This window comes from Mchenga conophoros, linkage group LG3 (assembly GCF_057382185.1).
Source record: "Mchenga conophoros isolate Kocher_MC1m ecotype Shallow Benthic linkage group LG3, M_conophoros_male_GT1.1, whole genome shotgun sequence".
Lineage (NCBI taxonomy): Eukaryota > Metazoa > Chordata > Actinopteri > Cichliformes > Cichlidae > Mchenga > Mchenga conophoros.
In genome coordinates, this window is record NC_140528.1 from 40,179,788 (window position 1) to 40,205,194 (window position 25,407).

A 25,407-nucleotide genomic window follows, 5' to 3' on the forward strand; every position below is an offset into this window, starting at 1 on the left:
ATTACTCCCAAACCCTTACAGCACATGACATTGATTGCCAATACACCCAACAACAATATATCACAAAACACCAAATGGTTTTAGCTTACAGGTAACAAGTATGTAGTATAACAACTAGCATCAGTAGCATGAACTAGCTACACAGCGAACATATGTTAGCTCAAACTGAAACCGGGAACATATGCCCAATAGTGCAACTATGCTCTCTCGCCAGAAGGGGGCTCCCCCACACAGCTGACAGCCTTTCCAACAACACGTTAGTGATCTACTCTAGCGCTCGTGAACGTTTTCTTAGTGTTAACCTGTGACTTTGTGTAACCAATCTTTCCTGTTGTCACAGGCTGGGTCTCCGACCCAGCACTCTGAGTTTTCTTTGTATTTTTTGATATGTTATTAGTTTGTGTTATTTCCTATCTGCCTTTAGTTTAGGCAGTTATTGTTCCTGGGTTTTCTATGTTTTGGGGTTTTGTATTTATTCATCACGTATTAGGTCTGTTAAGTTGTGTTGTCATGTTTAGTTTTAGTATTTCCTGTTTTATTTTGACGATGTCATGTGTTCTTTGTTCATTGTATTTAGCTTTCCTCTCCTGGTCCTGTCATTAGGTTTATGTCTGTCAGCTGTTCCCCCATGTGTCCCCACTTCCCCTGATCACCTCATGTCTGTATTTAAGCCTTTTGTTTTCTTCATGCCATTGTCGGTTTGTCTGTTTATCTCACCAGAGTTACAGTTATAGTCATAGTCTTAGCCTGTTTACCTCACCTCAGTCATAGTTCTAGTTTTCGTCTGTTATTTCCACGTTAGTCATAGTCTTAGCCTGTTTATTTCCACCTCAGTCATAGTTATAGTTTTTTGGTCTTAGTACCTTTAGTGTTTTGTTTCTTAGTGTTTTGCCAGTTTAGTGTTTTGTTTCTTAGTGTTTTGCCAGTTTGTTTTGGTTTCCTGGTTTAACCCTGCCGTCAAAGGAGATGCTGCAGGCCCAGGAACTGTCGAGTCAGGAAATGGCTTCCAGCATCCACCAGTCACGACAACTCCACAATCAGTCATCTCCATTGCTGCCTCCGGAACCTGAGTGTGTTCATGTCGGTTCGCTGAGATTCGCCACAGCGTCACCACCTCTCAGCTCACCAGTTTCCACGCCCTCATCACAGTCTCGCCATACTCCTGTCACAGTTCAGCGCGAGGAAGCGCCGGACACTATAGACTTGGACGACGACGAGCGCCAGTCTATATTCTGCGCTCTCTTGGAGGAGGAGCTCCGGTGGAAGCCATGGCTCATTCCGGAGCACGAGCCCTCTTTCCGGGGAACTCGACTGGCTCTCGGGGGACCTCGGAGTTACCAGGGACTTCCACCCATCGCTCCGCCGTCTTCCACTCCTAAGAAAAAGCGGCGTGTGCGCCACCGATGCTCCGTATCACAAACGCAAGTGAGTGATTACATTTTGGCTCCTCATGTTTTCTCTCAGGAAGTTGTTGAAATTGACACTACTTTTCCGGTTAATGAGCCCAGCTATACAGAGACTGTTTGCCCTGGAAAAGCTAGCCATCAGGCTCAGCTAAGCTGCTGTGGGACTGCTATCCAGGCCGGTTTGGAGCCGGAGGTACAGCTGGTGCAGCCAATTTCAGTGTCAGCCGGAGGGCCCGGGGAGCCCGTCCGGCCTCATGTTTCGTCTGCTGGAGGTTCAGGAGAACCCAGCCAGCTTCATGCTTCATTTGCTGGGGGTTCAGGAGAACCCAGCCAGCTTCATGTTCTGTCTGCTGGAGGTTCAGGAGAACCCAGCCAGCTTCAAGTTTCGTCTGCTGGGGGTTCGGGTGAACCCAGCCGGCTTCAAGTTTCGTCTGCTGGAGGGTCCGAGGAGCCCGTCCAGCCTCATGCCACGTCTGCTGGAGGGCCCGAGGAGCCCTTCCGGCCTCATGCCACGTCTGCTGGGGGGCCCGAGGAGCCCTTCCGGCCTCATGCCACGTCTGCTGGGGGGCCCGAGGAGCCCTTCCGGCCTCATGCCACGTCTGCTGGAGGGCCCGAGGAGCCCTTCCGGCCTCATGCCACGTCTGCTGGGGGGCCCGAGGAGCCCTTCCGGCCTCATGCCACGTCAGCTGGGGGGCCCGAGCCGCCCGTCCAGCCTCAAGCCACGTCAGCTGGGGGGCCCGAGCCGCCCGTCCAGCCACCTTCAGGTTCAGCTTCTGTTTCGCCTGTTCCAGCCTCAGCCACGTCTGCTCCGCCTGGTCCAGCTTCAGCCTGTGCTTCGCCTGGTCCAGCTTCAGCCTGTGCTTCGCCTGGTCCAGCTTCAGCCTGTGCTTCGTCTGCTGCGGCCTCCGTGTCTTCAGCCTCGTCTGCTGCGGCCTCCGTGTCTTCAGCCTCGTCTGCTGCGGCCTCCGTGTCTTCAGCCTCGTCTGCTGCGGCCTCCGTGTCTTCAGCCTCGTCTTGTCCGGCTTTCGTGTCTTCATCTTCGCCTGGTCCGGCTTTCGTGTCTTCATCTTCGCCTGGTCCGGCTTTCGTGTCTTCATCTTCGCCTGGTCCGGCTTTCGTGTCTTCATCTTCGCCTGGTCCGGCTTCCGTGTCTTCATCTTCTCTGGCTGGCTGGAGCAGCATCTAATAACCAACTCGCAAAATAAAGGAAAATAAAAACAAAACAACAAACACAAAAACACCAGACATTTGCACCGATGTTTTTTCAAAACTCTATACGCGAAAAGTGAGCGCGAGAGCCCTGCTTGCGCCTGCTTGCTGCTGAAGTCAAAGTAAACTTTATTGGTATCTCCGCTACACAAGGTGCTACAGTTACAGCAGTAAACAAACAATAAATATAAGAAGAGTAAGAAAATAAATATACACTTTTTGTAACAGAGTTAGAAAATAGCTTAATGAATTTCCTCAAAATTGATGTGCTTTGTGAATCAAAACATTATTGTTAGTTGTCTTTATAGATCACCTGGTTCGAGTCTAGAAGTATTCACTGATTGGATTGAAAAAATATTTTCAGCTGTAAGTAATAAAATATTATTCATCTGTGGAGATTTCAATATCGATTTGATAAATCCAAACAATCACAAAACCACCGAGGATTATATTAATAGGATGATTGGTATGAGTTTATATCCCACAATTTTAAGACCAAGTCGTATAACATCTCATAGTGCTACCCTTATTGATAACATCTTTACAAATAATTTAGAGTTAATAATTGCTAGCGGACTAATGGTATGTGATATAACTGATCACCTGCCAATATTTATAGTGTATGACGTTAAGAGTGTATGTAAGAAAGTACCTCTGAAATATATCTACAAACGAGTAAGAACAGAAAATGCAATTAATCTCCTTTATCAGGACTTGATGAATCAGGATTGGAATGCAGTGTATGCTGGAGATGATGTGGATAGAGCTTTTGAAATATTTTTGGATATCTTCAACTGCCTGTATGATAAAAACTGCCCAGTCGGGCAATTCAGTATCAACAATAAATCTATTAAATGCCCGTGGTTAACAAAAGGACTACACAAGGCCTGTAAGAAGAAAAATTCTTTATATAGACAATTCACTAAGTTAAGAACTGAAGAAGCAGAGTATAGATATAAAAAATATAAAAATAAACTAACGGAAATATTAAGAACTAGTAAGAAATTATACTATACTAAATTAATACATAAAAATAAAAACAACACTAAAGAGATATGGGGAATACTTAACGCTATTATTAAAGGTAACACAAAAATGTGCTCATATCCAGATTATTTCACTAATAATAACAGTGACAATTACAATCTAAATGAGATGGTGGAGTGCTTTAACAGCTTTTTTGTAAATGTGGGACCGGAGCTGGCTACAACAATTCCAAAAAGTAATTGCAGCGAAATGTCATTGATAGAAATAAATTCAAAGACCATGTTCTTGTCGGGAGTTACTGAATTAGATATTTTAGATGTAGTTAACAACTGTAAGAACAAGACCTCTACTGATTGTTTTGGTATAGATATGACATTAGTGAAACGAATCATACATAGCATTGCCAGACCTCTAGCTTATATATGTAATTTATCATTTCAAACGGGGAAATGCCCAAAGAAAATGAAAATAGCTAAAGTTATACCCATATATAAAAGTGGAAACAAACACATCTTCACTAACTATCGACCAGTGTCCCTGCTCCCTCAGTTTTCTAAAATATTAGAAAAACTTTATAATAATAGACTAGGTAAATTTATTGACAAACATAAACTAATTAATGAAAGTCAGTACGGATTTAGGACAGGAAGGTCAACTTCAATGGCTATCATTGATGCAATAGAAGAGATAACCAACAGTCTGGATAGAAAAAGACATGCAGCAGGGATATTTATTGACTTGAAGAAAGCATTTGATACGATTAATCATTGCAGATTATTTAAAAAAATTAGACAGATATGGTATTAGGGGAGTGGCTTTGAAATGGATCCAAAGTTATTTGACTGAGAGACAGCAGTATGTGAAGATGGGCGAGTTTGAATCGGGGTATTTGGGCATTAGCTGTGGAGTGCCACAAGGATCAGTTCTGGGACCAACTCTATTTAACCTTTATATAAACGACATATTTAATGTATCAAAGTTATTAAAATTAGTCATATTTGCTGACGACACCAATATTTTTTATTCTAACGAAGACCTAGTACTTAACATTAACAATGAGTTAAGGAAATTAAAAATATGGATGGATGTTAACAAATTATCTATAAATTTGAGCAAAACTAAGGTAATGTTCTTTGGGAATTACAATGTAAATGTAGATACTGCAATAAAAATAGATGGTGTAGTCATAGATGTAGTATCAGAAATAAAATTCTTGGGAGTAATGATTGATAGCAAAGTATGCTGGAAATCACACATCAGACATATACAAAATAAAGTGTCCAAAAGTATCTCAATCATAAATAGAGCCAAGTTCTTCTTAAACTGCCATGCAATGTATTTGTTATACTGTGCACTAGTCCTACCATACTTGACTTATTGTGTAGAGGTGTGGGGCAATAATTACAAAAGTTCTTTGCATCACCTGGTTATACTACAAAAATGTGCTATAAGAATAATGTATAAGGTAGGATATTATAGTCACACTAATATTTTGTTTTTGCAGTCAAAACTATTAAAATTGATTGACTTAGCTGAATTCTCGACTGCTCAACTCCTATATAAGGCAAATAAGGGTATACTGCCAGAAAATATCCAAAAGCTCTTTATACATAAAGAAGGAGGTTACAATTTGAGGGGATGTAGTAACTTTAAAAGGCAGATAGTTAGAACTACCAGGAAAAGTTTGTGCGTGTCTGTGTGTGGAGTGAAACTTTGGAACAGATTGGATGTGGAGCTCAAGCAATGTCCAAATATCCATCTGTTTAAATCGAGGTACAAAAAATGTATATTGTCAAGGTACAAAGAGGAATCGCGTGTGTGATTGTTTATCCATGATAGTAAATAATAATATATTCTTTGTATGATTTTTTTTCTCTTTCTTTTTTCTTTGTTTATATATAGAATGTTAACAACAAATACTTATATAAACAATTATCTTGTAGAGTTGAAATGGACACTGTTGATATTGTCTTACGCTGTTGTTATTACTGCTATCTCCATTATTAGGAAACAGTAGACCAGAATTAATTCTTAAAGTAAAATTGATGAAGTTACTACTATATAATGGAAGCAAAATTCATTGATATTTTCATAGCTACAATATAAATAATATATGGAGAGGATTTAATGACCATGATGGTGATGACTGTGATACTCAACGGTGGTAACAAAGACTGTATTATTGATGCCAAATATTTACACTATATGTTGTAATTATGACAATGTGATAATTTTATAATTGTAATTGTATGTCACAAATATTTAAATGTAACTACAAAATTACTACGCAACTACAAAATTTAAAACTCAGATAAGATTGCAGGGGTGGGAGTTAAAAAGCTTGTCTTCATCCCACTCCTTTTCGAGCTAAACTTGTTTTTTTTTGTGTGTGTGTAATTGTACATTACAATAATTTTATTAATTGGTTGCTCGAATAAAGACATTCATTCATTCATTCGGGTTTCCGGTACGGATCGGGTAGTGACTGTCACTACCCGATCCGTACCGGAAACCCGATCGGTACCCCGCATGCGCGAAAGGTTTCTACTTCCGGTCGTAGCGTTTTACGATAGTTAAAGGTCAGAGTATCTGTTAAGATGTTAAGAATAACAAGTATATCTTAAAATGTTTGCAATAATGAAGCATTTCAGTACAATGTAGACAAAAACAAAAAATAAAAAGATAGTTACGGATCAGGACTCCCCGATCCTTACTGCGCATGTGTAAAGTCTGACCGTACAAATCGAGTCTACCCGATCCGTACCGCGCATGTGCAGATGTTTTCTTCTTTTTCTGTTCGTTTAATGGCAGTGTACTCCCCAGTGTACGAGGATACCGCCACCTGCTGACCGAGCGAATAAACCCTATTATAAACTGAATTAGCGTCATTACAAACGTGTGTTAAATTTGATTTAGCGATAGTCGAGTGTGTTTATGCTTGTCTGTGAGGAGAGGATTGTTGGAATAGTGATGATGATGTGCGCTATCACTGTCAATTGTCAGTAAACACTTCATCTGGCTGATGAATCTACACGTGAGATATTACAAAGTCTGCATTATTAACTCTGTAATTAGGCGCCATTCTCCTTATTTTACGGCGCTGTTGCTCAATCGGGGGACGCTCTCTGTTGAGGAGAAAAGCATGAATTTCTTTGTATACGGATTATCCATTGTTTAAATGTCCCGGGCAGTCGAAAAGGAGGCAGAGCTGTTGAGAAATGCTAGGAGCTAACTGGGCGCTAACTGTATCATTCAAATATATTGAATGTCGCAATGTTGGCAAAGAGAGGAAGTGACGTAAGATTTGCGCATGCGGGGTACCGATCGGGTTTCCGGTACGGATCGGGTAGTGACAGTGACACTCCTCGCAGCGCAGGTTTGCTGCTGCTAAAACTAAACAGAGCTCCCTGAAAGGCACAGCCAATCACATTGGCCATATTTGTCACATGACGTAGGACTCCAGTAGAGGACGTAATTTAACTCTTTCTGCTCCACTGGGTGAATGAGACGCTGACAGATCGATTTTTTTTTCTTTCTATCGGGTTTGTTTTTCTTTACTCGAAGAGATCAAATTATTGGTGGGGACACGTCCCTTCCGTCCATGCCAAATCTACGCCCTTGTCCCAAACCAAGGATCACCACAACATAACCTAATAGACCTACACCTTAGTTCACAGATTCACTTTGTCTAGGGTTTATTTCTGGGATTTCGCACAACCCAGGATTCAAATCATGAATACATAATGAGCTTGGATTTACAACATTATGAATGAAATGTGCTACACAATAAGACTAAAAACATGACTAAGGTCAACAATGACTCAAATGAGATTAAACAATGCTGCTGTATGTCCACCAGGACAGACTGGACAGTATAGATGTAAAACAAATACGCCAGCAGTTTACCTCAGTTAACGAGAGGAGCAGGCATGTGTGTGGCTGCTTCACATTGAGTTGTTGTGTGGGACACCAGTGGTTCATGTCTGTTGCTGTAACAGTAGTTCATGTATAGTGTTGAAATCTCCCAATTCTTTGAATCTTTGGGCTGAAGGAAGGACAATACTCGGTGTATAAATGCTCAATCAACAATCATTTATTTCCATACAATTCAACACTTATGAGCATTAGAACCATCATGATGGGAGAGATGCCTGCAGAGGGTCAGCAGCATGTCTCAAAATGGTGACGGGTTACACAGCTTTTTATACTCTCTAGTGGCCCCCACCTGGTCGTAAAAGCCCAAACATTCACATTCTTTCACTCACGGCGCCTAAATTATGACCTCGGCTCTCTGTCTTTCTGTGTGAAGTAGGAAGGGGGGGTAAGGAATGTGGTTTTATCTCTTTCTCCACAGACATCAAGTCTTCTGCTTACAACCTTCTTCATATGATTCAGCAGTAAAACATGTCAAGAAACAATGTAATACATTCAACAGTGTTGAGTAATACAGGTCAATCCAATAGATCTAATGATTTTCACACTCTTTTAAGTCAGAAGTATAATGCAAACTAAAACTACATACTGATCACACACTCTATGTTAAAGGGTATAATATGATCTACAGCAGTATCATACTTCAACTATTTTGATTACATATATAAGGTAACATATGATAACAGAATAATCTAATAATTCCCCCTTTGATCTCTTTTCTTCAAAGAGATCACTTACAACATGCACTCCAGCATTGCCAGGTCCAGTTCTTCTTGGTCCTGAGGCCCTCTGTCCCCCTTTAACGGGTGGACCATATGTGAGATGACCTCTGTGTTCACGCAGTTCAGATGCAAGCAAAGTTAGATTTACAACCATAACAGCAGTTACAGATGACACTCCCATCATTCCCCATTTTCCCACAGCTTTATTTTGGTGCTCCAGTTTTCCACCCCCTTGATGCCACCTAATACCTTTCAAATGTACTTAGACTAGAACCTCTGTCTAAGGAGCTTTTAACCTTTATTTTTTATTGCTGCAGCTACCAGTGTCTTCCAGTTGGGTGATTCTCAGCTTCTTTCTTCGACCTCCGGGGTTAGACCACCCTTTAGTCGTTGCAGAGTTCTGGGGATTATTCTGCCCCGATTTCAAACAAAGATCTGTGTGTTTTGGGGTCACCGCCGTGTCCCCCTTTTTGCCAAGAGCCTCTCGAACCTCGTTGGTATGGTGTTCCTGGTTCTCGCCAACCCCTTCATGGTTATTGCTGTGTTAGTGGGATCCATCTTCTCCAGGAGCCCAACCGTCATGACACTTGACCCCAGTTGCTGTCTCGGCAGTCCCTACATCTGTCTCTGCTGTGAAGGGTCCTCATATCTCCGGGTCCCCGTCTGGTGTCTGCTCCTTTCTCTGCAAGAGACAGAAAACCAAAACACCTCTCTCCCTAGCCTTGATAATCTAATATTGTTATCCATTGTTCTTCTAATGATTCAAATTTGGTTCAAAATATTATGTTCAGGACTTATTCTAATCATAATCTATGTGTGTGTAAAAGTAATCAAAATTAATGAACCATCTAAGTCTAACACATTATAAGCCTAAGTTTTACCATAACTAAATTATTAAACACAAAAATAAACTCATAGAAATTTTCATATCACCATTGTTAGATGTTCAAACTCAACTTCCACTTCCAGAAAAGGTTAGTGACATCATATGTCAAAAAGCATCAGAAATTCTCCTCTTCAGTCTCTCTTATCGTCCTGCTCCTGCAAAAATAAAACAAAACAAAGCGAAGCATCCACCCTTCTAATGCCGGCTGGGTGAATTGTTTGTTGGCATTTACTAATCCTAAAGTTAGTACAGTCATTGTCTCAGTCTCAAGTCAGTCAAAACTTTTAGTCGTCAGTCCATCCCAGTCCATTCACATGCATTCGTTCACACACATTCATACCAGATGTTGCTGATAATGGAGTCTCACGCGCAACCTATTCGAGCATCCATCACCAGCAAGATGACGTCATCATTTTAAAGGAAAACAATTCCTTGTTGTTTTTTGGGCCGGATTGACTCGGTGCAATCCTTTTAGATCAGTGTTCCCTATAAGTGAATTTCTCCCAAGCCAATTACAATCATGGAGAAGCACACTTTGCAACTGTTTACAGTAATAATATTTTATAGCGCTTTAAATCTCAATCTTTCAGGCCTGGTTTAAAGAGCTGATTGTTAAATCATGAACTCACAAAATATCACCATATCACCATATCACCACCGGTGGATCACACCTCTCAGATGTTTTTTCCTCAGTGCACTGTAACAAAAACGAAAACAGACGTAACCAACAAAACACTAATAACAATAACACAAACTAGGGCCCGTTGCAGACATGTCCAAGCATAAAACTATCCCTCTATCGCTTACGAGAAAGAACACAAGCCAAAGCTCACTGATAAAATCAAGCTAGCGCTAAACAAAACCAAACAATCAACCAGAAATTTACAGGAACTTTTTGCTTCCTGCCGGGACAATATTGTGTGGGAATGAGAACCTCAGGTGCCGTAACACCTTTCGTTCCTCCTTGAATTAAAACTCAATCACAGAAAATGCCGTACTCCAACCTAAAACTTACACTTTTAATTCATCATCTTCACTCTGTGCCACTGTTCCTCATCAGGGCTGTGTGAAGCACAGCAAAGAATTCGGTCAAGGCCTTGAGCCATAAACAGACATCATGCACAGACATTGTTTTCATAACCAAACTGTTTTAAACCTTATTAACTCTACATAAATGCCCTCTAGGTGACATATAACACATTCTAAGTAATCAATGGTAATCAATGGCTCCTCATAAAAATTATGTATTGGGATGTTTGTGTGCAGCATTTTGCATAACAGCATAAGCAAAGCATTCTTCATTGCATGAGCATGTGTGTGTGTGTGCGTGTGGATCACTCTTCATTGCACAAGCGTGTGCATGTGTATGTGTGTGCATCACTTCTCAGTGAATCAGCCAATGTGTGTGTGGGGGTGTGTGTGTGTGTGTGTGTGTGTGTGTGTTTGTGTTCATCACTTTCCTGTTCTGGTGTTCTGGGTAAACCACGGCCTGAAGCGTGCCCTGGGGTCCTGCCCTCCTCCTTGTTGGTTTGCGACCATTGCTGTTGCTGCTGCTCAAAGTTCCGTCCGTCCTGGTTCTGACCCCAATTGGGGCAGTCCTTTCTCCAGTGTCGATGTTCACCGCAGGTGAAACCTGCATCTTCTTCTGTGTTTTTGTCCATTCTGAGGTGCCTTCTGACCTCAGTTACTCCTCCTTTCTCGGTCACGCCCTTTTCGCCGCCCGATCATCCGTGTTGGTCCATCACTGTCCTGCACAGTGTGAATGCAAAGTTATCAAGGTCAGCATTCTTTCGCTCGGCCTTACTTTTCATTCGGGCTTGGCGGGCGTCTCGTCACAGCTCTGTCAGCTGAAGCTGTCTGAGAATTTTCCTCCGTGTAGTGAAACGGGCCTTAGGTTTAGTGTTCTCCGTCTCTGCTGCATGAGATCACATTCCTGCAGCACTGTCGACATTTTCAGGTCGTTGTTGTGGGTCCAGCTGTTGCAGCATTTGGTCAGGGTCACGTATGGGGGAGAGCAGGAGTCCAGTCAGCCTCGGCTTTCAGGGCCGGCAAAGCAGCCTGTAATTAAACATAAAGAGAAAAAACAAAAACAAAACAAAACAAACAAAAAAACAAAAACAAACGAACAGGAAAATGATGTTGTGTTGGCTGTGTTATTCAGACGGGGAAACAACGGGGCCAGGCCCTGTGTCAGCCTTCTCTCCCCCTTTTTTCTTTTTTTTTTTTTTTGTTTTTTCTCACCATATAATCCACTCATGACCCACCAAGCTGACAGGACAACACAGGTACATATTAAAATTCTTAAGATCATGTTTAAAAGCCCAAAAATGAATTTTCTTTCATTCAGTAATCACTTTTATTAATCAATCAACAGAAAACATGTCACAATTTGAGTCTTTTGACCACTAAATTTGTTGTGTCTTCCCTGGTTGGTTAGACCAGTGTTTCTTTTTTTTTGTTAAATTGTTGTCCTGCAACCCAGAGAGTTTCTTTGTCAGTAATGTATAGACTTCATCATTTAAGTATGTTAATTTTTCTTTAACCTTGCTGGAAAATCTTCACATGTTCATGAGTGTAAGCTGTTTCTTCATTGCGTGTGCATTTGTAGGCAAGCAGGTTAATTTTAACTTTTTCTCAAACTAGGCGTTACCTTAAAAGGAGCCTTTCTCTCACATTTCTCTGCTTGTGTGTGTTTTTGTTTCACCTTTTGTTGTGATGCTCCGGACGCCTTTCCCAACCTCCACAAGTTCGTCGGCCCCAATTTTACGAGTTAAAAACTTCCCTTAATTCCTCCTCTAATTCTCTCCTCGCTGCTGTCTGTTTCACAGCTGCTGATTCGTGCTGGGTGTGGTTCCCATTACCTATAATTTTGCTTCGGTCGCTGTGCTTGTGGGGGCAGTTGGTCCAGGTCCGCAGCTTCCTGTATTGACACACTAAGAGATTTATTTAATTTCATTTTCATCACCGTTAAACAGATAAGCAGGCAACACGCCTACCTTGACAGCGTAAACTGCACGCCGGTCTCCCAACACATTCCTCTCTCTACTCCTCCACAATTCTCCACTACACACCTCTTACTATCTCTCCTTTTTATTTTTATTACACCACAGAGTAATACACCCAATTATGCCCGTCTATCTCTATGTGGCTCCAAATTCCCTCTTTATTTTAATTTCACACTCGTCAGGGGACAGGCACACAACAATTTCAACCACTGAAACGAGGAATACAACCTTTTTATATTTCATCTATGATAGAACTCAACCTTAGATGTAAAAGCATTTTCTTGTTCTATTCCGGAATAAATGTGAACCCATGATTACACTGCGGTTCCAGTGTTATTCTGGGGCTCTGCGGGAGTCCTCAGTTCCCAAGTTGCCACCTTGGCATCCAGACGCCGCTGGTCCTGGCCGCGCGTCCACGACCAGGAGGGTCGCCACACCTTGAACAAAATTTCCACAGGTACACTAGGCGTCAACCTTAGATCTTAAAGCATCTTCTTCGCACTAATGCCCTCCTATTCAAACACATCAATCGTCACTGTCACTGTATTCACACTTCACACTCACAAAAAACACTCAGAGCGCGCCTCACTCACACTCAAAGCAGCACCCAGAGCGCGCCTTGCAGCTTCGCACACACTTCACCCACAGTGAGACACACAGAAAGCGCTCTTCATCAGCAGAAACTTGCACAGAAACCTCTGAGCTCAACTGTTAGATTCTTCTGAAGCACAACAACCAAAGATCAAAATACCCTTTTCTCTGCGCTTATGGCCGCCACAACGGGGCAAAATCGCATCATAAAAGTGATGCCTGCGTCCCCTGAAGTTATTACTGATACCATAAACCAGGTTTTGCTCTATGTACTTCTTGGCAAGTAAAATTTTACTTTGTTTTATGGCCGCAGCCCTTACTCGACAGACACCATAAACCACCGTCAAACCTCTATTCAATGTACTGAAACCAGCACCAACCACTACTGCACTTCCCGGCCGCACCACCGGAACACGCCCGTATCATAAACCAAAACCTACGGACGTGTTGCGCTCTCGCGTTGCCAGCGTTCAACTGCACCGTAAGCCAGCATCTGCTTTACCTTAAATCAACTTCTATTTCATAGCCGGCAAAGAGCCAGGACGTCACTGACACCATAAACAAAATAAACAAACCTCGACTTCAATGTACTGGACTTATGGCTGCGTCTCCAGAAGAAATTCTAATGTATTATTGCTACAGAAGCCAGTTTAAGACAAAATTAAATGTGGAAGGTAAAGTGGGCTGCAACTAGCTCAACGTAGTATGTTATTAGTTTCTCGGTAGAAGCAGTTTATTTAACACACTGGAATTTAGCCTCAACTTTTGTTGTTAGTATCTTGCGCCAAAAACCAGACACCGACAAATTTAATGTGAAAATACGTGTAACTCAGTGAACAGATTAATTTGGAAAGCCCAATATGCACATTTGGTATAATACAACAGGCTGTGCTTACCTTTTTGTTTTTGGACCGGTCCTCTGTTCACCTCACCTCACGATCTCACCAAAGGCCAAATCTGCACCTCCTCAGCACACCAAAGATCCGGGTCACAGTCACACGGCACCAAGTTGTTGAAATTTCCCAATTCTTTGAATCTTTGGGCTGAAGGAAGGACAGTACTCGGTGTATAAATGCTCAATCAACAATCATTTATTTCCATATAATTCAACACTTATGAGCATTAGAACCATCATGATGGGAGAGATGCCTGCAGAGGGTCACAGCAAGTCTCAAAATGGTGACGGGTTACACAGCTTTTTATACTCTCTAGTGGCCCCCACCTGGTCGTAAAAGCCCAAACATTCACATTCTTTCACTCACGGCGCCTAAATTATGACCTCGGCTCTCTGTCTTTCTGTGTGAAGTAGGAAGGGGGGGTAAGGAATGTGGTTTTATCTCTTTCTCCACAGACATCAAGTCTTCTGCTTACAACCTTCTTCATATGATTCAGCAGTAAAACATGTCAAGAAACAATGTAATACATTCAACAGTGTTGAGTAATACAGGTCAATCCAATAGATCTAATGATTTTCACACTCTTTTAAGTCAGAAGTATAATGCAAACTAAAACTACATACTGATCACACACTCTATGTTAAAGGGTATAATATGATCTACAGCAATATCATAATTCAACTATTTTGATTACATATATAAGGTAACATATGATAACAGAATAATATCACAATAGAATAAAAAGTCCCAGCTCACTGAGTTGATCGAGGCAGTAGTGCCTAAAATGTTGCATAATTTTGCTGAGAGATCTTTTACTTTGTGGTCATCTTAGACGAGTAGCTTCAGCACCTTTTTGACAATATTTGCTGTTTGTGTGACACACTACTAAAAATATAAAAAGCATACAGTACTTGGTTGAGACGTAACATTTCAACAACAAAAGTATAGATACCCCCCCCCCCCCACCCCCAAATGGTTTGTTCCAGCTCGCCTCTCCCCTACTGTGAGACGCAGCGGAGCTGCGGTGTGAGTGCCTGGCTGAAAATGGGACATGTTGGCTGCATTTAACCTGCAGTTACTCTTTATATAGTTAGGTAGGAGTCGGACCATGTTTCATTTTAGCTGAAAAACATTACACCAGGTAACCTGCAGTGTTGAAAACGTGTTTTCTGATAATGTTTGCTACCCTACAATCACTGCGGTCAAGTGAGCACTCACTTACGAAGTCGCAGTCAAGCTAGCCGCCCCGCCAGCCGCACCGAAAATGTGGTTGCACTACTCTTACGTATATTACGGTATGGGTGAAGACCGGCTTAGAAACGCAGTGTTTTGTGTCCTGACACTATTTTACTTCACAATCCACTCCCATTTTTAGTGTATCTACACTCTGCACCCTGTGATCCACAGCCCAAATTACTGTATGATTCAGAGAAAATTAACAATAAAATTTACCCAATTTACTCAACTGTACTTTTAATGTCCTCATCTTTGACCTCAGATTACAGGAAAACTGTAAGAGGTGACGCAGATATTTCACTGGATTATGACTCTGGGTGACCCCCACTCTGCATGCTGTGATCCACAGCCAAAATTACTGTACGTATTTTGAGAAAATTCATAGCAAAATCTTCCCATTGTGCTTTACTGTACTCCACATATTCTCATCTTTGAGCTCAGATTACAGAAAAACTGTAAGAGGTGACGCAGATATTTCACTGGATTCTGAATCTAGGCCATCTCCACTCTTCACCCTGTGATCCACAGCCAAAATTACTGTACGGATTTTGAGAAAATTCATAGTAAACTTTGCACAATTTACTGTACTATACTCTATATATTCTCATCTTTGAGCTCAGATTACAGGAAAACTATAAGAGGTGACGCAGATATCTCACTGGATTCTGACTCTAGGCTGTCGCCACTCTTCACCCTGTGATCCACAGCCAAAATTACTGGACGGATTTTGAGAAAATTGATAGTAAACTTTGCACAATTTACTGTACTATACTCTATATATTCTCATCTTTGAGCTCAGATTACAGGAAAACTGTAAGAGGTGACGCAGATATTTCACTGGATTATGACTCTAGGTGACCCCCACTCTGCACCCTGTGATCCACAGCCAAAATTACTGTACGGTTTTTGAGAAAATTCATAGTAAACTTTGCACAATTTACTCTACTGTACTTTTAATATCCTCGTCTTTAACCTCAGATTACAGGAAAACTGTAAGAGGTGACGCAGATATTTCACTGGATTATGACTCTGGGTGACCCCCACTCTGCACCCTGTGATCCACAGCCAAAATTACTGGACGGATTTTGAGAAAATTCATAGTAAACTTTGCACAATTTACTGTACTATACTCTATATATTCTCATCTTTGAGCTCAGATTACAGGAAAACTGTAAGAGGTGACGCAGATATTTCACTGGATTATGACTCTAGGTGACCCCCACTCTGCACCCTGTGATCCACAGCCAAAATTACTGTACGGTTTTTGAGAAAATTCATAGTAAACTTTGCACAATTTACTCTACTGTACTTTTAATATCCTCGTCTTTAACCTCAGATTACAGGAAAACTGTAAGAGGTGACGCAGATATTTCACTGGATTATGACTCTGGGTGACCCCCACTCTGCACCCTGTGATCCACAGCCAAAATTACTGGACGGATTTTGAGAAAATTCATAGTAAACTTTGCACAATTTACTGTACTATACTCTATATATTCTCATCTTTGAGCTTAGATTACAGGAAAACTGTAAGAGGTGACGCAGATATTTCACTGGATTCTGAATCTAGGCCATCTCCACTCTGCACCCTGTGATCCACAGCAAAAATTACTGTACGGTTTTTGAGAAAATTGATAGTAAACTTTGCACAATTTACTCTACTGTACTTTTAATATTCTCATCTTTGACCTCAGATTACAGGAAAACTATAAGAGGTGACACAGATATCTCACTGGATTATGACTCTGGGTGACCCCCACTCTGCACCCTGTGATCCACAGCCAAAATTACTGTACGGATTTCTGATAAAATTAAATTCCATTACCAAACAAAATGAGTTCATTGAAGTATTTGCTTAACTACAAGAAATGTCTTTCCACACACAATTTAAATTTTTCAAAATGTCATTCACACACCACCTCAAGTATCAACTTCAGTTTTAGACATTATTTATTCAGTGCTTAATCACAACAATAGTCAACTTAAGGCACTTACATAATAAGTTAAACCTTACAATAATACATACAGAGAAAAACCCAACAATCATATGACCCCCTATGAGCAACAGTGGGAAGGAAAAACTCCCTTTTAACAGGAAGAAACCTCCGGCAGAACCAGGCTCAGGGAGGGGCAGCCATCTGCCTCAATCGGTCAGGGTGAGAAATTACATTTCTCAGATTACTGATTTCTCATATTACTACTACACAGTTTAGATACACTCAACAAAAATATAAACGCAACACCTTTGTTACTGCTCCCATTCCCCGTGGGATGAACGTAGAGACCTAAAATTCATTCCAGATACACAATATAACCATCCCTCCCAAACAGTGGTCACAAATCAGTCCAAATGTGTGGTAGTGGGCACATCTGCCATATTGAGATAATCCATCCCACCTCACAGGTGTGCCACATCAGGATGCGGATCTGACATCATGAGTAGTGCACAGGTGTACCTCAGACTGCCCACAACAAAACAAAGCGAAACTTTATTAGCAACAAACACAAATTGAATATAAAAAATACATAACAAAAAGGTACATACCCAGCTCAGAAATTATGTATAATTATACTGTAACAGCTGATCAATACATGAGAAGAACTTTGTGTGGTTCAAACTTCACAGAACAAGTTTGATCATACCAGTAGCTGCTCAGCCTGACGATGAAACACATTCAATGATTCTGATACTGTACCATACAAGAGGCTGAATTCATGAATACTAGGGTTATTTAGTTTAACTTATTTATATATAAGTGAAAGTTGAGCTTTTTGGACAGGTGAGTCAAAGTGAAGGTATTCACTTTGACTCACCTGTCCTGTGAAAAAAAAAATATTTTTTTTTTTACTTATTTGAAGATTTCCTTGCTTTTCTTTAAACACAAACAAACTGTTCCACATACAAACAAGATGTAAATGAAAAGAATGCAAGATGTTACTCTGAGATGATCAGCTAACTTGGACAGATTTGATGCTCTTCGACCTCAACTTGTGTTCTTCTTGGTTTTATAATCACTTTTTTTACTTTCTTGAGGGAAAAGTGAAAATATTGAGGGAACTGATGCTAACTCCTCTGTTATTTAAGCCCAAGCACAGCTTATTTATCAAACCATCGTCCATCCTGTGAAATATCGTTGGAAACATGCACATCTTCTGATTTTCTACTTGGATGTTATAGTTTTAGTTTCTTTAGTCACACATTATCCTTCCGCTTGTTTTAGCAATGCAGGCTTCTCTGAGTCTGTGTGAATTGCTGAGCCATTTTCAACAGGTTTCAGTTTATCACGAGACTGGTATGAATGCTGACTGTGTTTTCGTCGTTTGTTGTAGATCAAAAAACCAACAACACCAGTAAAAAGAAGCAGAGCAGCTACTGTCAGACCGACGATCAGTCCAACAGATCCATCCTCTGTGTCTCCTCCTGTCTGACCTGCAGGTGAGAAACAGGTGTGAGGTGTCAGCTGTCAGGTAGGTGATGAGTGAAGAACAGAACAGAATCCATTTCCTCTTCAAACTGCTGTCAGACATTATCTACTGCACTCTGATCACATCACTCAGACCAGCTGCTTTCTACAAAGTCTCATCAACAACATCTTTAGAAACAAACATCAACAACCAGGAAGCAGCTTCACCTCTGATCACACACACACTCAGCTCTACTCACTCACCTGGAGGATCAACAACACTCAGTGTGATGATGCTGATGGGGTCACCATCCAAAATAGCTCTTTTTCTACGGTTTGTTCCTGTCTTGACACGACACTCGTATGTTCCATTATCATTAATCGTCACATTCTTCAGAATCAAAGACACGTCTCCAGCCCTCATCTGTCTGTCCTGCAGATCCACCCGGTTCTTAAAAGATGGATGCTGGTTGTCTGAATCAAAGAGCTCATCTCTATAAAAAAGCACATATTCATCTCTCAGGTCAGCTCTGTTCCACTCCACCGCACTGATGATGTTGTTGTTTGGAGCTCGACATGTCAGAGTGACGTCCTGTCCAGACTCAGCTGTGATGTTTTTCTGGTCTGAAAGAGGAAACAACACAGAGCAGAGAGGTTATATTACACATTGTTCACACTGAGAGTTGCTGTGTTCAGTGATACTGAACAAAATGAGAGCTGTTATCATCGAGAGGATGAGGAGAAGATAAAGGTGCTGCTGAGCTACAGTAAGTGAAATCTAAGAGGAGGAAAAAACTGTTTGTTCCAGCTATCATTAAAGTGAAAAATGCTGCAAGCACATTTAGTGCCACTGCACACCCACCCTCAGCAGATCTAACTTTAATTCTATTCCTGCTCAAGCCAAAATGTTTTTTTCTGTTTTTGTGTTTTTTCTCTCCTTTTTATAGTTGGGAGCATTTTTCAAAAAGCCAGAATCTCCTATTTCCATAGCACAGGGTTAGATTTACTTATCACCTTCAGTAGAAACCTCAGAGGGTTAAAGCAGTGCTGTTTGTAACAACCAAAGAGTTCATTGTGTATAACAGCAGCTGTTTTATAAATATATTATATCTCAAAGATATTAAAGGAAATCTTTTAAAACACATCAGATCGCAGTGAGGAAATAAACAAAGCTGACATCTACACTGATATGCTTTGGGTAAAGTGTTAAGAACAAAATGATGGGAAGTTATTAACTTACAGGGGGCTGAAGTTAAAAAAAGACCCCCAAAATTAATTGTATGAACTCAAAATGGTTCTCAGTAGTTTGTATGACCTCCACATGTTTGTATCGATCTCTGACAACATCGGGGGATGCTTCTAATGATTGTGTCCTGGTGAAATCCTTTCTTTGTTATAGGTCAGGGGATGAAGCTTGTCGTCTAATTGGAAGGTTGTTGGTTCGATCCCTGGCTGTTCTAGTGTGCATGCAAATGTGAATGGGTGAATGAGGCATGTTGTATAAATACTCCTCAGAGTAGAAAGGCACTAAACAAGAAACACTCGATTTACCATATCCAACACTGAGCTCCTGCAAAGTCAGAGAGTGAAACAATGTCCTAGAGCTGTTCTGTTGGATTAAGCAGGAAGGGGTGGGGCCAGTATAAATTCTTTCTTCCTCCTCCAGCAGCTGCCTGCATGCTCTCACCACCGCATTGTTGTGCACCAGGACAAACCAAGGACCCACTGCACCAGTGTAGGGTCTGACAGTGAGTCCAATAATTCCTCTTGATACCTAACGACAGTCAGGGTGCTGCTGACTAACCTGCAGAGGTCTGTGCATCCGTCAGTGGATATGATCTCCATGACCATCACTCACACACCACCAAACCAGCAATGCTGAACAATAAATAACATTCTCTACAGATTCTGCAGACCTTTTTACATCTGTCTCATGTGCACTGACAGGGGCACAGTGTCAGAGCTGCAAATTAACACAATGCAGCTAAAACTGATTGACAAACCTTGTTACTTAACTAACCAGATCAAAATCACAGATGTTTCACTGACCACAGATCGATAGAAACACACATGCTGATAATAAGTGAACATAATGTGTGAGAGAAAGCAGCCTCTCATTATAAGACACTGAGTCTCTGCATGCTGCCTTTATGGAGCTACAGCTGTTTGTATACACTGAACAAAAAGCTTTGTAGCTGTATACTGATTCCTGACACTACAACACATCACACTGACACACACACTGTGTAAATCTCCCTGCTCTGATTAAGCCTTGTGACGTCTAAACACAATAGCCAAGCACGCCCAAAGGAGCTTTATGCCAGTGGTCAGCAGCACTCTGCATCTGGTCTCTTAATGGAGCGGTCACAGTGTCACAGTTGTAATAAAGGTTTTTGTGATTGAGTTGCATGTTAATAAATCTGTAAATGTTATATGTTTGCCAGTTTAAGTATCATGATGCTGGTTATAACTGGTTGCAAATGTTAAGATTAAATATCTCTTTAATTGATTATTTATAGAACTCCTGATATTACATCACTAAGATTGCTTTTGTGGTTTATTTTAATAGCATCAAGCTGTAAAAACAATCAGTTAAATGGCTGTTCTACTCTATAGCTGTTGGAAGTTTTGCCATAGTTGTGCGCTACTATTGGAAAACTTGCAAACCTCACAAAATGGAGGCAAATTTATGGTCTACAGTGCCCTCTTGTGGACAGATTGTGAAATATTGCTTGTGCAGCATATACTACCCCAGCAGAAGTTCATATTATTGTCCATCCAATAATATTTCATTCAATATTCAATATTTATTTTTTCCAGGAGCCCACACTCACACGCTATAACATAATGTGTTCAGTCTTGGGTGGATTAAGACTGGATTAAAACAGTGTTTAACGTGTCTCTGGGACTTTTTGAAGACAATTACCCAAATTCTTAGGTAGCTGCAGTCTGTCTTACAGAAGACTTGTAAACACCAGCGTTTCAATGCAGTTTTCAGAAATGGTCCTTAAAGCATCGTAAAAACGCATTGTTTTCTTTCTGTTTTGGCCTCCTGTCCACACTGAGACGGCGTTTTTGCTGATGTAAAACACAGCATTTTCAAAACGCTCTCGAAAACGCATACATTTTAAAGCTGTGCTTTCGCTTCACAGTGTGGACAGTAAAAACTGAGACTTTCTAAAACGATGACGCATTTTAGTCATATGATGCAGTCATGTGACCGATTCAACCAAGATGGCGGAGGTTATCGTCCCTTGCTTGCTCTCAATTTTGACAGCCCTATTAAAGATTAATATCAGTTTGTAAATGCTCCAGATAGCTTTTCTTCAAATTCTTTAATTCTCACTCGCTTTTGCAATTTTGTAATTTTGCGTTACTCTCAGCAACAACTCCACCTCATTGTTAGTCCATTTAACAAAACTCTGTACTTTTCTTCAACATCCTACCGCGACGTTTCAAAGAGCCGGAAAGTACTGGAACGTAAGCATTTTTGGCCATTTCAATATGGACACACACTCTGTGAACATGACTGAAAACTCTAGTGTGGACGCGGACGCCTTTTTCAAATCTATCCAGGCTAGTGTGGCACAGTCATTTTTGAAAACGGAGATTTTCCGGGTTTTTTGTTGTTTTTTTAAGATCCCGCGCCAAAAATGAAGGAAAACGCTGCCAGGAACGTGCCAAAGCAACAGTTGGCGATATATTCCTAACCGTGTAGTAATGTTGGCCAATCAGAAGTCTAGAAGCCTCGGTGGGAAAGAGTAAACAAAGATGGTGCATAGAAGCAGAACTGAGTCCTATGTGTGGAGGGACAGTAACTTCATGTGTATATGTAAACATTTAAACACTGCAGAGAGTAAAATTAACACTAACAGTATTTTCTGTAAGTCCGCCCTTGTAACATCAGAAAAGCCGCACACCTTTGACGCTGCGCTTTCTCTGTTTTCCCCGTCCACACATGAACGCAAAATCTGCGTTTTCAAAAATCTCCGTGTACGTGTGGACGTAGCCTTAAACTCACCTAACCTCCCTCGTCATTGTCCTGTAATCAGCACAATAAGGCAAACATCTCCACTGAGACCAATTAATGCAGTGACACCTATAGCCTGGGGAAAACCGCTAGATATCCTGTAGTCCAGATGATAGATGGGAGTGGCTGGATGCATGTTGGTAGACAAGAAACCAGAAGATGAAAGAGTTTGAAGGCTGATCTAATTTAAGTGGAAATGGACTAAATGGTCAAATTGATTTCATATCCACAGAGTGCTCACCTGTCCTACCCTTCATGCCACAAAGCTGCATTTTAGCCACATTACAGTTGTCTCCCTCAACTAGCGTGCAGTTACCTTGTTGTGGTTCACAGTCCAACAACAGCTACAAGGGATTCACCTACACATATATCAGGCTTAGCATGCAGCACAACAAGAACAGGTGGACTCCTCTGTATCAACTATATTAACTGCATCTGAAGCTGTGCCTTTACAGCCGTCTGCATCTACAATTCCTGTGGTCTTTACTCATCTTTTACTAGTGCAGCCTCTTCCTCCTGCTTCACCGCAGCCTCCAGCTACTGTTATGATGCCGCAAGATGCCAATCTATAGAACGTATGTGGATAAGTGTCGCCACTCAAACAATATCGCTTCATAATCGCTGATAAGGAGACGAAGTCAAAAGCCAAGACTTATAGTGAACTTTTCAGATGTTGACAGTCTACTCCACTGTCATATCCACCTGTTCATTCTCCTGCACCATCACATCTACAGCACTCCTACCCAGCACCCTTTTCTGCAACTCCTTGCCTTCTCTCATCTAACAAGTATGATGGAGATGATAATTGCTTCATCATATGTGAGCCAAACTCCTGCAGTCAGAGGATTTAGGTCGGTTCTATCCTGCAGTGTTCCAACAAGTCTTCACACACTAAGCCGGTTTTATTGTCCCACAAACCTGTCCATCCACTTTTTGGTTGAGGAGGGTAACCCACCTGACTGTACGGCATTGGAAGCCAGATGACGTAGGCCATTTCTGAATGTTCATTGGTTGGCAGGTGAAAAGAGCAGGAAGTGATAGCAGAGTTTACAAAGAACAAGAGAACCTAAAAAACTTCAAAGATCAAAAACTAAAGCACGAAAAGCACAGACAGTGACTGTAGCGATACTTGTCTTTGTTTTTAACACTCGGGAGCTTTTGGTATGTTAGCCTTCGCTCTGCTCCCCGGCTGGCTGGCAGACCACAAACAACACGAGCAACAGACGCCACAGACCGAATAAAGCACAGAATCTGTGCACTGCCATCATTTTAACCACAGATCTCACTTTAGTCAGAAGGACAGTCCCCACAGTGGTACAGATAGCAAACATGCTAACTCTACGATAAAACAAGTAGACCCCACCCAGCCTCGTGATGCATTCACGGACACAAACAAATGGAATCGACATGAAACTAATTATTTGTGAAGTATTGGCACCACGTAAACGACAAAGATACCATTTTTTCCTTTTTTATCTCAGAGGGGAAAATTTTGGTTTATTAACCTCACCTGCCGAGACAAACACGAAGATGGCAAAGAACAGCAAAGTGGAGCAGAGTGACGCAGTTACAGACATTTCCGTGTTCTTCTTTCGGATGATCGGACAAGTTTGTTCTAAATGTTCTAGTCTGATGATATTTTCTGCGAATAACAGACTATGACTTTAAAAAGTAACTACAGGAGATTCAATTTAAAGTTTAAGCAAGACAAAGATTATTTGAGCTTCAGCCGATCGTTTCAACTTCAAACTTGCGTTCAGTTCTCTTAAGGTAGTCGCATTTAAGTGACGTCAGGTTCGCTGAGCTATACGAACAATAAGTGAGTCATAAGAAAAGAGGTGAAAACTAAAACAGCTCTGAGTGTTTCTTGAATGATCTCCGTAACCACTCTCATCCATAAACAATCAGCTCCATGCTAGAGACCAAAGGACTTTAAAATCGTTCCACTGTACAACAATGTAAATATATAAAAATGAAGCCCTCAAACACTTTCCTGATTGGCGTCCTGTCTAACTTCTTAATAAGGACTAGAAAGTTTCTACCCAAATATTTGCTCATACAATTAAGGTAGCTTTAGCTTTCGTAACTGATGAGACACAAACAGAGGAATTGGTATATCTCTGATCATATAAGAATAGTATTAGACCTTATTGATTATTTACTTCTCATTTGATTTCTACAAGACTTTTGATTCCATCCACAAAAAAAAAAAAACCATTCTGCACTTGATAGGTTTAGCTTTGGGGCGTTTCTTCTATAACACTATCAAGAAATGTACACAAATGTGAATTGCTTTACAAAACTGAAGTCTTTATTTTCTAAAGCATTAGATTCCACTAAATGTGAACAAAACTTTTAAAGACTCCATCAACCATGAAACTGTGAAAATAACTCAGTTTCTTAAATAAAATCTGCACTGTTTATTTACGATGCAATTAGTTCTTTGTAAAATGTCAAAATGTTAGTAATTATTTTTATTTTTATCTTAACCTTGTTTCTATCTTACTTCACTATATTGTGAAATTATAAAGAACACCATTATGAATCCCTTCCCAATATTCTAAATGTTATTTATAATGTCCATCCATCCATCCATCCATTCATCCATCCATACATTTTCTTCCGCTTATCCGGGGCCGGGTCGTGGGGGCAGCAGCCCAAGCAGAGAAGCCCAGACCTCCCTCTCCCCAGCCACTCTACCCTGAGTCCCTTGTGAATGGCCGAATTTCTCAACCTATCTCTAAGGGAGAGGTCAGCCACCCTTTGGAGGAAGCTAATTTCCGCCGCTTATATTCGCGATCTCGTTCTTTCGGTCACTACCCACAGTGCTGGACCATGGCCTCAGATTTGGAGGTGCTGATTCTCATTCCCACCGCTCTTACGTTCATATCAAAGTTTGTGTTTGTGTTTTGGGTTGTTTTTATGTTGTTGTTTTAAAATGTGCGCGTTCGCTTGAGTTCAATACGGTATTTTCGTCAAATGCGCATGTGTGTGAGATGAAAATACTGCAAAGTTTCCCAGTAGGAGCAAGTTCGCCCTTAAAATGGCAGGAAAAAAATGCACAGCAAAAAGAAAATATGAAGATGAACACAGGACGTTTTT

The 25,407-nt window shown here is 41.1% G+C and overlaps 1 protein-coding gene across 1 annotated transcript; it reads right to left on the reverse strand.

Annotated features, from left to right (window-relative positions):
• Positions 1 to 16,734: 16,734 nt before the first annotated feature.
• LOC146578621 (coxsackievirus and adenovirus receptor homolog) lies at positions 16,735 to 24,111 on the reverse strand. Its single transcript, XM_085269022.1, has 3 exons — positions 23,816 to 24,111; positions 18,540 to 18,899; positions 16,735 to 18,301 (listed from the first exon to the last, which is right to left on the reverse strand). Exons 1-3 carry the CDS (start codon positions 23,880 to 23,882, stop codon positions 18,072 to 18,074), a joined length of 657 nt encoding a protein of 218 aa, XP_085125148.1. The 5' UTR covers positions 23,883 to 24,111; the 3' UTR covers positions 16,735 to 18,071.
• Between the last annotated feature and the right edge of the window lie 1,296 nt (positions 24,112 to 25,407).